The following is a 14,597-nucleotide window of genomic DNA, read 5'->3' as shown; positions in this document are numbered from 1 at the left end:
ATAAAAGGCCTTGGGATTTTCCTTAATCCTGGTTGCCAGTGACTTTTCATGACCCCTTTTAGCCCCCCTAACTCCTTGCTTAAGTTTCTTCATATTCTTTAAGAGCTTCTTCACTTCTTTTAATCTCTCCTTTTGGCTCTCCATCCAAGTGTCTTGATGGTGGGGGAGGGTGTGGCAGTCTGTCTACTGCTGATCCAGTAGATTCACTTACTCAGTCTGTGACCAGAACACGCTTGTTCAAGGCCAAAGTGAAAGAAGGGAATGAAAGGTGGGGCTGGTTAACGTGTGCTCATTTGAGCTGGATTTAAAATCCTACTGTAAAGGAATTTCCCTTTTTAAAAAAAAAAGCTGACTCTGGGAGCAGGGCGAGGGCGCCAAACAGTGATGTAAAAAGCGTGCGCCCCAGCGAGTGGAACTCCGCCGTTTGTAGTCTTACGTGATTCCTGCCAGGGTGGAGCTGCAGACGGTCTGTCTTTGCAGAGGAAGCTTCTGTGTGATTAGGACATCCTGTTTATAATGCAAACACTGTGTGTTGGTTCCTGAGCACTCCTCCCAATCTGCCAGGGGGTGAGGCAGGGAGATCTCCCAGCGGCTACTGTAAACGTGCCTCTTGTCTGGTGAGAAGAGGACAGTGAAGTCAAGTTTTATTTGTGGAACAGGGATTGTTGATCTAGTTGAATGTTAACACTGGTGCAGACATTACCCCCTGTTAGTCTGATTTTTCTCCCTGTGGTCTGATGCATTGTGTCAGTTGTGTCTTAGTGGCTAGCATTCTTGCCTCTTGAGTCAAAGTTGTGGGTTCAAGTCCCACTCCAGGACTAGTACAAAAAACAAAGCTGGCACTCTAGTGCAGTACTGAGGTGCCACCTTTTGGGTTAGTCATTAAACCAAGGCATCTTCTGTCTGCTCGGGTGGACTTAAAAGATCCCATGACACTCTTTTTTGGAAGAGGAATAGGAGAGTTATCCCCACTGTATGGGGAGTATTTATCCATTACTCCAAAATGGCAAAAAAAACCATTATCTGATGATCATGTTGCTACATAAGGGAACTTGCTGTGTGCAAATTGGCTGCTGCATTTCCCACATTACAACAATGACTAAAGCTGGCTGGAAAGGTGATATAGAAATGCGAGTCTTTAATGAGTGGATTCCACCTTTTTTAAGGGAGCAAAAAAGTTCATATCCTCTAACCCCCCCTCCCCTTCAGAGAAAGTCAGTTTCTTTAAGTGAAGATCCAACTCACATTTGGAAGAAAATCTCCTGTTGAGGGAAGAATTGGGTCTGCTTTGTGCTCAATTAAAATCCTAATGATCCTTCTGATATATGTATGATATAAATATATTTATATAAATCATTTTATTTAACCCCTCACCAGTCCTGACCCCCTCCGATAACATCAGAAGGCTGCTGTTTTTCTTAAGTGCAATCAGTATTTGGTGGAAAGTGTTTCCATACGCAGGATTCATTCTCTGCCTCTTGCCTTCATGAGACTGCATTGTCAAACCAACATAACATTGGAACTTTGAGTAGCTGATATACAGCTGTTTGCTGCTTATTCCAGGCTTCTGAGAGGAGTTTCCAGCAGATGTTTTGCAGCTGTGTTGTGCTCTTAAACTGTGCTCTGCACAGAGGATGAAGGCTTGCTACCTTAAATAACACTAGCTGTAAGATTTGGATCAAAAGGCTTTTTTATTTAAAGGCCTGAGGCTCTTGTGAACTGGAGGAATGAAGGGGAAATCCCACTGTTTCAATGGGCCAGGAACCATTGCTGCTCTGCTGTAGCAATTCACTGAAATTGGTTTTATTCTTTTCCATCACCAACTGGCATCAGATAACCTTGCAGTCCCTTCCTAACAAAATGTCCACTTCCTTAGCATTTAACTACTTGATTGCTGGCTCTTGTTCACTGGTAGCTCTGTCTAGCCTGTTGCATTGAAGCTTCCCTTCTGATGGCTCTTGAAGGAGTAGTGCTGTTGTTCGTGTGATACACCTGGAATGATAACTGCAAATTTATAGTATGTCACTCAATGGTGTAGTGCTGACCTGCTGTGACCTCTGCAGATGGACCCTTGCTTGCTGGTGGTTGGGTGAGTGAGTCTCCTTTGATGCATCCAGCATTCGGGTTAAGAGTCACATGTAGTTTGAAAAACTGGCTTTTCTAAAGGGCCTTTTCATTGCTTTCAGATGCCTTGAAGTACTTTTTGGCCAATTTGCACACAGCAAGCTCCCACAAACAGCAGTGAAATACTTATTAGATAATTTGTGGAAATGTGTCCTCAATGTTTTGAATGTTTAGTGGTTGTGCGTGATGTAAGTGTTTTGGCATTCTTAATGCATTCTCCATGGCCTTGTCCACCCAAATCTCCAGAACCTACAACCCTCACTCTGCACACCTCCAATCATGGTCTCTTGTGTGCCTCTGATTTTAATTGTGCCAAAATCATGCCAACATTGGCAGCTGGTGCCCAGACCCTCAACTCTAGCATTCTCTCCCTAAACATTGTACATTCTCTTTCATCAACCCCCTACCCCCAGCCTACTTATTTGACTCTATTTTTGGCCACCTGCCATAACTTATAACACAAGTGTCCAATTTTGTCTGATTGCTCCCTGCAAAGTCTCTTGGTATGTTTTACTGCATTAAAGCTCTCGAAATGCAAGTAGTTTCAGTTTGTGCATTCTGTTTTTATAGTAATGTTCTACATTTGGTCCTAAACTGTTTGGAAAAAGCAATATTATGACAGGCCTTTTGTCCTTCTCCTTGCAGTTAGTAGTGATGTGCTGCGAGGTTCTTCCAGACAAGAAGCTGCCCTCATTCAGCAGTGGATTAACTTTGCTGGAAGTGAGCTCATCCCTCCAATTGCAACCTGGATCTTCTCAGCTTTAGGTGCCACGAAGTTCAGCAAACTGGTAAGTTTCCTGGTTAGGAAGTGGCTCTAAAGCTCACACTATTTGGTCAGACTCATTAGCCTGCACTGTTGCACTATACAGAGCTCCTGGTTAGGTGCAGAAGATTGTGGGGGAGACTGATGCTGATAATGAGCTCAGACTGGGAATTCTACAGCGAGTAACTCGCCTCCTGACTCACCAAAGTCTGCCCACCATCTGAAAGGCACAAGCTGGAATGTGATGGAACACTCTCCGTTTGCCTGGATGAGTGCAGCTCCAACAACGCCCAAGAAGCTGAACACCGTCCAGGACAAAGCAGCCTGCATGATTGGTCCCCATCCGCCATCTTAAACATTTTCTGCCAACACAGTGGCAGCAGTGCACACCATCTACGAGGTGCACTGCAGCAACTCGCCAAGGCTCCTTCAACACCCCTTCCAAACCAGTGAATTCTACCACCTAGAAGAACGAGGGCAGCAGACACATGGGAACGCTGCTACCTGGAAGTTCCCTCCCAAGTCACTCACCATCCTGACTTTGAACTATATCAATGTTCCTTCATTGTCACTGGGTCAAAATCCTGGAACTCCCTCCCTAACAGCACTGTGGGTGTACCTACACCACATGGACTGCAGGTGTTCAAGAAGGCGGCTCACCACCACCACCTTGAGGGCAATTGGGGATGGGCAATATGTGCTGGCCCAGACTTTGTCACTCATGTCACATGAACAATTTTAAAAAAAAAAGCTGCCTCCAGTACTATAGCCCAAAGTTGCTGTGTGGAGTCTGCACTTTTTTTTCTTTGAAATCCCAGTGAGAATCTAACTTTGAAACTGGCATTGTTGGGATTCTTGAAGGCATTGGGTGTTTTGCTTGCAACCTTGGTTGCAGTTGCATCTGGTTGGTATGGAAAGTAACTTGACATGCCCTGACTTTCTACCAAATCCTATCCTTCTGCCAAGGATGGGTGGTCAACATGAAGCAGGAACTGAGCTTTCCAAGGAACTCCTGGGTTTAACCATCCCTGTTGAAGTACCTTGACAAACCTGAAACATTCACATTGCCTGCCTTATTTTGCCAGTACTGAATGACCTGCTATGTATTCCATTTTTTTTTTTGTGTTCATGGGATTGTGTTAATACTGTTACTCCCCCTCCTATTCTCTTGCATTGATTTAATCAGTAAACATCATTAAATGATTTACTGCTTGCCCACCAGGACTGGGTGCAGAATACTTCTGGGATTCACTCTCGCTATAAATTGCCTTGATGAAATGCTGACTCTCACAAATGGCAGCCCACCCTTCCTGCTGTCCGTGGGAATATGAAGCTGTCAATGAAATTAATGTTCAAGGGACAGCTCTGACCTTCGGTGAGTTGCAAACAGTTGTTTAAATGACCCTCCTTGCAGTTCAACAGGAAATGTAATTCTTTCAAGTTGAACTCGCCATGAAACTGACTCCTTCCTTTTTGACCACTACAAGTCTTTTTGATTGAAACTAACAGCAAAGAAAAAAGGCTTGCAAACATTTTGGTGAAGTACATTTGATGTGTAATCACTGTAATGTAGGAAACGCAGCCAATCTGCACATCACAAACAAACAGCCCACAAGACCATAGGAGCAGGAGTAGGCCATTTGACCTGTTGAGCCTGCTCAGCCTTTCTAATAAGATCATGGCTGATCTGATTGTGGCCTTATTCTGCTTTCCTGCCTGTCCCCATAAGCCTTGATGCCCTCAGTCAAAAATCTGTAACTTTGCCTTGGATATAGTTGACCCAGCCTCCACTGCTCAGTGAGGGAGAAAATTCCAAAAATCATCAACCCCCCCCTCCCCCTAAGAAATTCCTTCTCATATTCATCTTAATGGGAGAGCCCTTATTTTAAACTGTGCCCCCGAGTTCTAGATTTCTACCCCACTGTCATCTGAGGGGAACATCCTCTCAGCAGCCACCCTTTTAGTCCCTTCAGGATCTTATATTTCAGTAAGATCACTTCTCTTTCTTCTAAACTCTAATAAGTTGACCTGCTCAACCTTTCCTCATAAGCCAGCCCATTCATTCAGAATTAATCTAGTAAATCTTTTCTGAGTTGCTTGCAGTGCGTGTATGTCTGTCCTTAAGGAGACCAAACAGGACTCCAGGTGCACTCTCTCCATTGTTCTGTGCAGTTGTATACAAGGACACCCAGATCCCTCTGCACTATAGTATTCTGCAGTCTCCATTCAAGTAATATTCTGTCCACTTAGCAGGAATAAAAAATGTGAACTCCCATATTCTCCATCTGTCAATTTTTTTTGCCTGCTTGTTTAACCTCTGTATCAACAGCAATGTGATAATGGTCTGAATCTTTTTGGGGGACTGAGGGATAAATATTAGTCAGGACATGGGATAACTCCCCTGCTGTTCTTTGTGCCATGGGATCTTTTGCATTCACCCAAGCAGGCAGATGGGGGCCTTGGTTTAAAGACTTATCTGAAAGACTGCCTCTCCAACAGTGCAGCACACTCTCAGTACTCGCACTGGAGTGTGAAACTTGACTTTTGTGCTGGAGTCTGGTTTGCTAATGTCCTTTTCGGGGAGGAAATCTGCCATGTGGAAACCTTGATGATGAGTGCTACCAACTGAGCCACGGCTGGGGTCATTATGTAATAGTTCATTTCACTTTCTCTCAAACTTTGCTGTTGGGCTGTTTCCACAGCACCCCATGCTGTAGGACTGAGCCTAATAGTGACTCAGTCAACTTGGATCAAGCACAAACCAAGCCTCATCTGACAGCCGCATGCACTTTGCAGCAGAATCAATAACGGGGTGCTGAGGTAAGGAGCCTGGGGAGGCAACAAAGACTATTGAAGCTCATTGTAACTCCTCATTTGTTACAGCTCTAAATTGCAATGATGCTGGGTGTATTAGTCACTGCTCCTAATGCTTTTTTTTCATTCATGCAACCTGGGCGTTGCTGGCAAATTCTAATCCCCAATGGTGGTTGAGAAAGCATTGAGTTAAATACAACTGAGTGGCTTGCTAGGCCTTTTTCCAGAGAGCATTTAAGAGTCAATCACATTGCTGTGGACCTGGAGTTTAGGCCAGACTGGAAAAGGATGGCAGTTTTTTTTTCAATATCCTGGAGGTTACCATTGACCTGAAGCTGAACTGTACTAACCATATAAATACTGTGGCTACAAGAGCAAGTCAGAGGCTGGGCATTCTACAGTGAGTAACTTACCTCCTGACTCCCCAAAACCTGTCCACCATCTACAAGGCACAGGTCGCTTGTTAGACCTCAGCTGGTGTATTGTGTACAGTTCTGGGTGCCACATTATAGGAAGGATGTGAACACATTGGAGAGAGTGCAGAAGAGGTTTATAAGGATGGCTCCAGGGATGAGAAACTTCAGCTATGAGGATAGATCGGAGAGGCTGGGACTGTTCTCCTTGGAGTGAAGGTGGCTAAGACGAGATTTGATAGAGATGCTCAAAATCATGAGGGGGCTGGACAGAGTAGACAAGGAGAAGCTGTTCCTGCTCGTAAAAGGATCAAGAATGAGAGGGCACAGATTTAAAGTGATTTGCAAAAGAAGTCAATGTGATATTAGGAAAAACCTTTCTCGCACAATGAGTGGTTTGGGTCTAGAATGCACTGCCTGGAAGTGTGGTGGAGGCAGGTTCAATCAGGCATTCAAGAGGGCATGATTGTTTCCATTCAAATGTGCTGGTGTACAGGGCAGTGGCACTTGGCCATAATGTTCATTTGGAGAGCTGGTGCAGACATGATGGGCTGAATGACTGCCTCCTGTGCTGTTATAATTCTGAAGTCAAGAGTGTGATGGAATACTCTCCACTTGCCTGGATGAGCGTCGCTTCAACAGCACTTGAAGCTTGACACCATCCAGGACAAAGCAGCCCACTTGATTGGCTGTGCCCCCTAGTTTGAGATTCATCCTCAAAGGGAAACATTGGGCCTTAACCTCCCAGCTCCCCAGTGTCGCATTTGGCGGGGGTGGGGGGATAGCCCAAAGATGCACTGGGGAATCCTCCTGGGAAGTCTCCAGGTAAGGGTTTGTACAGCAATTTCCCAGAAGTGCACACTTCCTCTGAATAATTGTCCTGCACTGGAAATCAACTGGAAAATGCAGTTTAAATCGCAAACTTTGGTTCTGAGGGTTACACCAGTAGTTATTCAGTTAGAATTATAACCCCTTCTAACTTCTGCGTAACTATTGTTAAGACCCAGATAGACCCCACAGGACACCTTTATGGTAGCAAATGCCATAAAAAGGGGACATGGCCTCCTTGAATCTGCCAGAACTGCACTTTGCTGGGACCTGCGAGGAGTCTTTTTTGATGCAGGCCCCAAGCAACTCCATTGAACGGAAGGGTCAGCATCATTTTCAAGACCAGGTAAGTAGGTATTTATCTCCAAATTCCTGTGGGCCAGCACTAGTTGGAAGTTGTGGTCCATTCTCTCGGAATCTTGTTTCAATACGATCACCTCTTGTTCTTCTAAACTTCAGTAGGCTCAACTTTTCCTCAAAGGTAATCCCTTCATCCCTGAAATTGGTTGCGTGAACCTTCTCTACTGCCAGTGCAATTATATCTTCTAGTAGGCAAACCAAAACTGTACACAGTGCTCCCTTCCAATGTTAACAGATCTTTTTAAAAAAAAAAAATAATTCCAGGATCCAGATCTGCATCCTTGCCAAAAAATTAGTTGGTTCTTCCTTGGGCCATCCCCTGTGTACCAAGTTTTGTTGAAATCTGTCGTTTAGCTTTTGAGATACTGCTTGTAGGTGAACAATCAAGGACAAAAAAAACATTACCTCCATCCACCTTCAGTGGCGGAGGTAGTAAGGGGTCTCATTTAAGATGGAATTGAGGAGGGATTTCTTCTGAGGGTTTGAAAAACCTTTGAAATTCAATATCCCAGAGAGCAGTGGAGGCTGGGTCATTGAATATATTTAGGGTTGAGTTAGATTTTTGATCTACGAGGGAGTTGAGGATTATGGAGGCGGTGGAGTGTGTTCAATGGGCTAAATGGCCTTCTCCTATTTCTTAACATCATATGTTCTCACTTCAGAGATGTGGTCTTACTAAGGCTCTGTGCAGCCGCAGCAACTTTGCCCTTTTATACTCTTTTTTTTTTTTTCCCCCTTGCTATAAATGACAACATTCCATTTGCCTTCCCAATTACTTGCTGTACCTGCATACTAAATTCTTGACATCCTCTATCCCCCTCTACCAGATTTCTGCAGTCTCTCCATTTAAATAGCGCAAAGTCCCACAGTTTGTGGGGGTTATGTTCCCAAGAAACAAGGACAGTGAAACCAGCCAAAGTGGTTGCATGAACCAAGGAATACAAAGAACTTATAAAAACACTTGCACTCTGTTTTGTGATTTCAGTCCGTGGCAGAAACCAGTCCAGTTCCCTCTGATTAGTATTCAGAGTCAGCACCTACTACACCAGCTTGTATTATGTTCCAGCGCCTCACTACTCATTTGAGAAAAGACACACTACCTAACATTGTCTATTCCTACTCCCTCTCTCATACTAAATTAACCAATCCCCCACACTTGCTGTGCTCAAAGGGTATACCTGTCAAAGAATCAGTGCAGAGATTAGGACGTTTCAAACACGAGTAAGTGAACATTGCTCATGTGATGCAGTGTTCAAAGTACATGTAAGTGAATGTGAACAAGGAAGTCATGAAAGGTGTGGCTTCACTTGTCCAGTTTAGCAGGAAGAATGGGAGAGTTCACACTTTCCCACATTATAATTCATCTGTTAATTTTTTCCCCCCCTCACTTAACCCATCTATATCCCTTTGCAGACATGCTATCTCCTCTTGACCACTTACTTTCCCATCTTTCTTGATGTCATCAGCAAGTTTAGCAACCATAAATTCAGCCCCTTCATCGAAGTCATTGATTTAGATTGTAAATAGTTGAGGCCTCAGCACTGATCCTTGTGGCACTCTACTAGTAACAGCTTGCCAACCCAAAAAGGACCATTTATCCCTGCTCTCTGCTTCCTATCCATGTGAAACTATTACTCCTAAACCATGAACTCTTAATTTGTGCAGTAACCTTTGATGTGGCACCTTGTCGAGTGCCTCTGGATTTACTAGTTCAGGTAACATAGCCGTTGTATATAAATAATGCTGGAAATGCTTAAACCAGGCAGCATCAACGTTGAGAGAAACATAACCATTATGTTGCCATATGCCTTCAAACAATTAAGGAAAGCTACAATTAACTTTGAGATGTTCTGGAAAAGTCTGACACTTCATTGGAGTGAAATCCAACTCCAATGCTGCAGAACCAAGTGGTACAATTTCTAAATTTCATGGTTGATTTGACCCTTTAAAAATAAGGTCTTTAAAAAAAAAAGTCTCTGGCGTCTGCACAATATATTTACAGTAAAGTAAATATGACTGACTCCAAGCTTCTGGAAGTTTTAGCACTCTAGTGGTAGGCATGTGTGGATCAAAACTTACCACTTGATGTCTATTCTCTTTTTAAAAAAAAAAATCACCTCGAACATGGTTAAGGTCTTCCTCCTGAGGTGCCTGTTCTTTCCTGTCCAACAAAAGTCCCTGTTGCCATGCAGATACAGACCATGTGATGCTAAGGACTTGGCACTCCATTCTGCCAAGGTTGCAATGTTTGAGTTGTTGGACTGGCCTCTGCAGGATTGCAATAATAATACAAGCACAGAATGGTTACATCCCTCCTAAAGTGTGATGCACAGAATCGGACACACTACACCAGTTGAGGATGAACCAGAGTTTTGTAATGTTCATGGTAACTTCCTTGTACTCCCTGCCTCTTCCAAAAAAAAAAATCCAGGCTTCCTGCATGCCTTTAATACCACTTTCTCATCCTGTTTACTCCCTTCAGTGATGGTGAACATACACCCCTGGGCCTCCCTGTTTCTGCATCCCTTTTTAGAATTGTATCTTTTATTTTACATTGACAGGAAGAGCAAGAAGAGGCAATGTTTCACTTCACACTTCTTTTCATGAAATTTCACTGGTCTCTGCCAATTTCATCAGCCTACCTGAAGCCTTGAAGTCTATCATTGTGTCTCCACAGTTCATTGAGTGTCATCTGTAAATGTTATGCCCTGTGCACCCAAGTCTAATTATACATCTATATACATATAATATCCTGTTCTACAGCTGGCGGAGTGTGCCAAAGCAGATGTGAAGAAGATACTGCGGTTGTTGAATGATCACCTCCATGTCCGGACATACCTGGTTGGTGAACACGTCACTCTAGCTGACATCACACTGGTGTGTGCAATGCTGGACCTTTACAAGGAAGTAAGGATTGTTTGGTACCTGCTAACCTAATCATAATTTCCCCCTCTATCTAATTTTTGTAATTGAAGTGCAGGAGACCCTCACTGGCGTGTCTCATATCATCTTCCTCCGTAGCATTGTGCTTCAACCTCTAAATTGGTTAACATTACACTTGTTAATAAATTAACCTGTTATTTTATGTACTCTGTTTTTGAGGTGAATGAGGGAATTGAAAGAGTAGAGGGCTTTCTGAATCTCAGTTATTACAGCACAGGACAATTCTGCCCACTATGTCTGCACCAGCTCTCCGAATGAGCAATTTGCCCAGTGCCATTTTCCCTTCCTCTACCTCTAACCCTATGCATTTTTTTTTTTTTGGATACTGGTTAATTCCCTTTTGAGCATATCAATTGAACCTGCCTCCACCACACTATCGGGCAGTGCGTTCCAGGCCTAAACCATTTGCTGCATGAATTTTTTTTTTCTCATCATTTTTGCTTTGCTGATTTTCCCCTTTTGTTTAAATCTCTGTGCACCTGTTGGAATCCATTTGCTGACTGGATGATGGATCCGTCACTGTATTTCACTATTTAGATGATTTATTTTTAAGCATTTATAGATGGGTGACTGTTCTAACTTTGGGGGTTAGAGTATGTGTTTATCTGCCAGGTTCTCCTCCTGTGTCTAAGGGGACGTGTTTTATTTTGGGCTCCAGACCTGACTACCTTTTAAATTACGGAATGTTAAAGTTTCATCAAGCTGATGACATGAGCATCGACAGCAGCGTGACTGTCCAGAGCTCCTCCGTGGGTCAGCTGAGCTGGAATGTAACTCTCTCACTGGATGTGGTATTTGGTTTGCTTCATTTCATCAGATGCCAGATCCATGGTTGCTGCCTGTCTCCTTTTGATTATGTTTTGGAAGCTGTAGCTGACATTCCAAACTCTTCTCGGAAAACTTTGAATCCTGAATCCTGCTGCTGTCTTGCCTCAGGCTGTGGGTTTATTGGATTCATGGTGGAGATGGCAGGAGAGCTGTGGTCTCTAATAATTCTTTTCCTCCAACCACTTTCCAGCCATTTTGAGTTTGTTGTGCAAGAATCCTACTCTCTCAAGCTGCCTCCCCTTGATATAGTATGGTACATTTTCTATTTTTTTCCCTTTGGCTCCCTGCGGTTGACTCTATTCCAGATATAGGTAAAAGAAGAGTTATCCTTGAGTTTCTTGCCATCCCCACCCCACCCCACTCCAAACCAAACAGAACCAGAACTGCAGCAAGAAAGCTTGATCCTAGAATATTGAAGAGCTCCTGGCTTCTCCCAATGTATCACGAGGCTATTGCAGTTCCTCCTTCCTTGATGCAATCGGACATCAAATATTTCCCCTGCCGCAGGATATGTGCCATGTACAAGTAACTCTGGCATCTCAGGCACTCCTTTACTGGATGATCAGATCTTCAGGAAAGTGCACTGAGCAGTCAGGAATACCACCCCATCTCACTGGAATCTGGGTTCTGATCCTGTAATACAGGCTCAGATTTATTGACTCCTGTTTAGAAATGTTGAAGGCATCCTTAGTCAGATTCCGAGAGTTGAGATTTGGAACTCCAACCCACTGAAGTGTAAGAAGTTCCTGAATACCTTTTTAACATGCCGTGGGCACCCACAGGTACAAATAGAATCCAGATAAAAAAGGATCCTATACTGGTGCATCAAGATGATGTCCAATAGCCATTTGTGCTGAAGCCAATAGATGGAATCATTCAAGAGCAGATGCCATTTTTACTTGAATCCTTTTGTCCAAACTTTGCTTTCAGCTGATTCTGATTTTGAGTAATAAGTTCATTCTTCCTTAAAGCAATAGAGAGGCCCTCTTGCCCTGTGGCATTAGGTGAATTGCTCCTTCAGAGAGCCAGAACAACAGGCTGAATGGCCTGATTGAAACCATTCTGTATACAAGTGGCCCTTTATTTTCCCCATTTCAACCTCCAGGAAAAGCTCTGTACATTCTAGCTAAATGCAAGTTGAATATTTCTTGACATTCTGATCCAGTGTAAGTTTTTTTTTCATTTTTATTTTGTCACATGACCAGCTGGCTCTGGTGTTTGAATATTTATCTATATTCAACTCAGACTTGGATCACCAGAATTGTTTCCTGCAGACTTGCTTAATCCACAATCTGTGGCGAATTGGTGTGTGCGCCTTTTTTTTAAAAAAAAAAATGCTCTATTGCAGTTTGATGTGGATGTGCTAAGGTGAAGCAGCTTAACGTGCTGGTGAATTGCTCGGGGAGAGTACCTGGTTTACTTGGCCTATGCTAAGTTTGCTAATGTGGTTAGATGCTGCAGCTTGATAGTGTTACTGAGCCAGACCATGATTCCTTCTTGAAGTGCTTGGGGATTGGGCTGTGGTGCTCTTTTGGCAGTTGCCCCCATTGGGGGCTGTTACTAGTATAGAGCTGTGTCCACATACGACCAGAGGGAGGAATCCAGCAACTGAATGCTTGACTGATCTAACCACATCACAGAACAATAAGGGCTCTTGGGCTGAGCAACAACTGTACCCAAGAGGGAAGATCTGCTTCCGGTTATTCATTAAATGGCAAGAGGATGTATCTATTGACGACTGTTCCTCGTACTTGGTGCAGCTGGGGATCAGTAACGTGGTGAGAGGATTAAACTTTCACCCTTTTTAATGCTGTGTAACTCATTCCTGTCCCTTCTGCTCAAAATTTGAAGTTTAATATCCATGTAGTGCATTTAGCATTCCAATCAATGTGTAAATGTTAACTTGGAGTGGATTGATTAAGAATTCCTGACTGTGAACCCTGCACTAGCAATGTCTTGTGTAAACAGGAAACCTCTAATCTCTCCTTCTGGTCAGTGAATGACTTGCTGCAATTTATTTTCCAAGGAGGGAGTTACTATTTATTGATAGGTCTATAATATGAAGAACTAGAGCTTCAGCTTGTCCACTTTGCAGTGCCCTTGCACACTGGTCTACAGATGCTATTGATAACTATTTCCAATTGCCACTCCTGGTGTTTTCTATTGAATATGCGCAGAATGCATAGAAAGTGTTTACTGGGTTTGAGTTGAATTGAAATCACGTATTATGTGCTGCCCCATACTATTTACACAAGCTTCAGGTGTCTCTACTTTTTGGGGGCGTGGGGAAGATCCCTTCTCTCGTCTCCATGTGAGAGACCAGATGGCACTCCTGCACAGGGATGCCATGACTTGTGCTGCACCAGTGCCTCCCATCCCATGTGGCATTGGGCCCCAGGTGCATTTATATTCCCTAGATGCGTTTTGTGTAATTCACATATTCATGGCTTCAAGTTGTGCAAACTCTAGGCTTTTAGTGTGAGGGACGAGTACATGAAACATTGTCACCTTCCATGAATTATATAAACAACTCTGGGAATGCTGGCTAAAATCTTAGTGTAGGTACAGCTGGATCGTTGAAATGAGGACTCAGAAAATGGGGTAAAATTTGAAACTCTAATTTTAAACAACTAGAGTTGCTTTAGTACTCTGAAACTACCAAATAAATCAAGGCATTTCATTGTAATGTACCAGTTGGTGTTCCCTTTTTAAATGGAGCCAGGAAAAGCTATCTGAAATTGATATATTTTTGTTGGACGGTTGAGTATTATCTAGTGTTGCAGACCAGCCTTGCCCTCTAATAGTAAAGCCAGGTTTTTGTGATCTGTGCCACGCTACTGTTGTTACCTGATGTCTAGTTGACTAAGACTTGCTAGCTCCTGTGTCTAGAGATGCAGGAGACAGACAAAGCACTCCATTCTCTCCTATGCACAGCCAGTATCCTTGTTGCTCTAGTGTCTGACCAGCTGGAGATCTCCACTGACAGCCTGGCACCACTTCATTATGGGTCATCCTCCTCTTCTACATCCAGTAGGATCCCAGTGGGATGGCAGAAGTTGTGACATGGCCAAGACATTTGTCTTTTGCAGATAATGGATGAAACTGGAGACTCTTCTGAGCGTTTTCTTTTCAATTTGGGGTATAAAATACCACCAGTATATGCCTGGAATCCTTCTAAGACATCTGGTATTAAGGCATCCAGTTTCCTTGGCAGGTTTTCAGGTTCCGAGCTTCACGACCTTAAGTTTTAAGGAGAGTGGAAAGCATGTTGGGACTACAGAACCTAAACTTTGTTTTCATGGAAAGCTTTTTACTGTTCCAAATCCTTTTCAGTTGGCTTGAGAACTGATGATGCTTTACCTATTTTCACATTGAGCTCTTTGTCTGTCTCCCCAGAGATTACTAAAACTGCCCAGGTAGACTGAATCTTCTATGATGTCAACTTTTGTTTTGATTGACCCAAACATCTGTTGGGTTCCCATAATTTTTTTTGTGATCTTTATGGTGAGTCCTATTGCCTAAAC

General features: G+C 43.4%; 1 protein-coding gene across 1 annotated transcript in view; it reads left to right on the top strand.

The window, feature by feature from the left end:
- The window catches only part of LOC121272524 (elongation factor 1-gamma-A-like), a 40,614-nt gene that overhangs the window by 11,560 nt on the left and 14,457 nt on the right, over positions 1-14,597 (top strand). Inside the window, exons 4-5 of the mRNA XM_041179139.1 lie at positions 2,770-2,912; positions 10,066-10,209. Coding sequence (XP_041035073.1) covers positions 2,770-2,912; positions 10,066-10,209 — 287 coding nt within the window. The remainder of the gene's footprint in view (positions 1-2,769; positions 2,913-10,065; positions 10,210-14,597) is intronic.

Source organism: Carcharodon carcharias, chromosome 34 (genome assembly GCF_017639515.1).
Source record: "Carcharodon carcharias isolate sCarCar2 chromosome 34, sCarCar2.pri, whole genome shotgun sequence".
Classification (NCBI taxonomy): domain Eukaryota; kingdom Metazoa; phylum Chordata; class Chondrichthyes; order Lamniformes; family Lamnidae; genus Carcharodon; species Carcharodon carcharias.
This window is presented reverse-complemented; position numbering and strand designations above follow the sequence as displayed.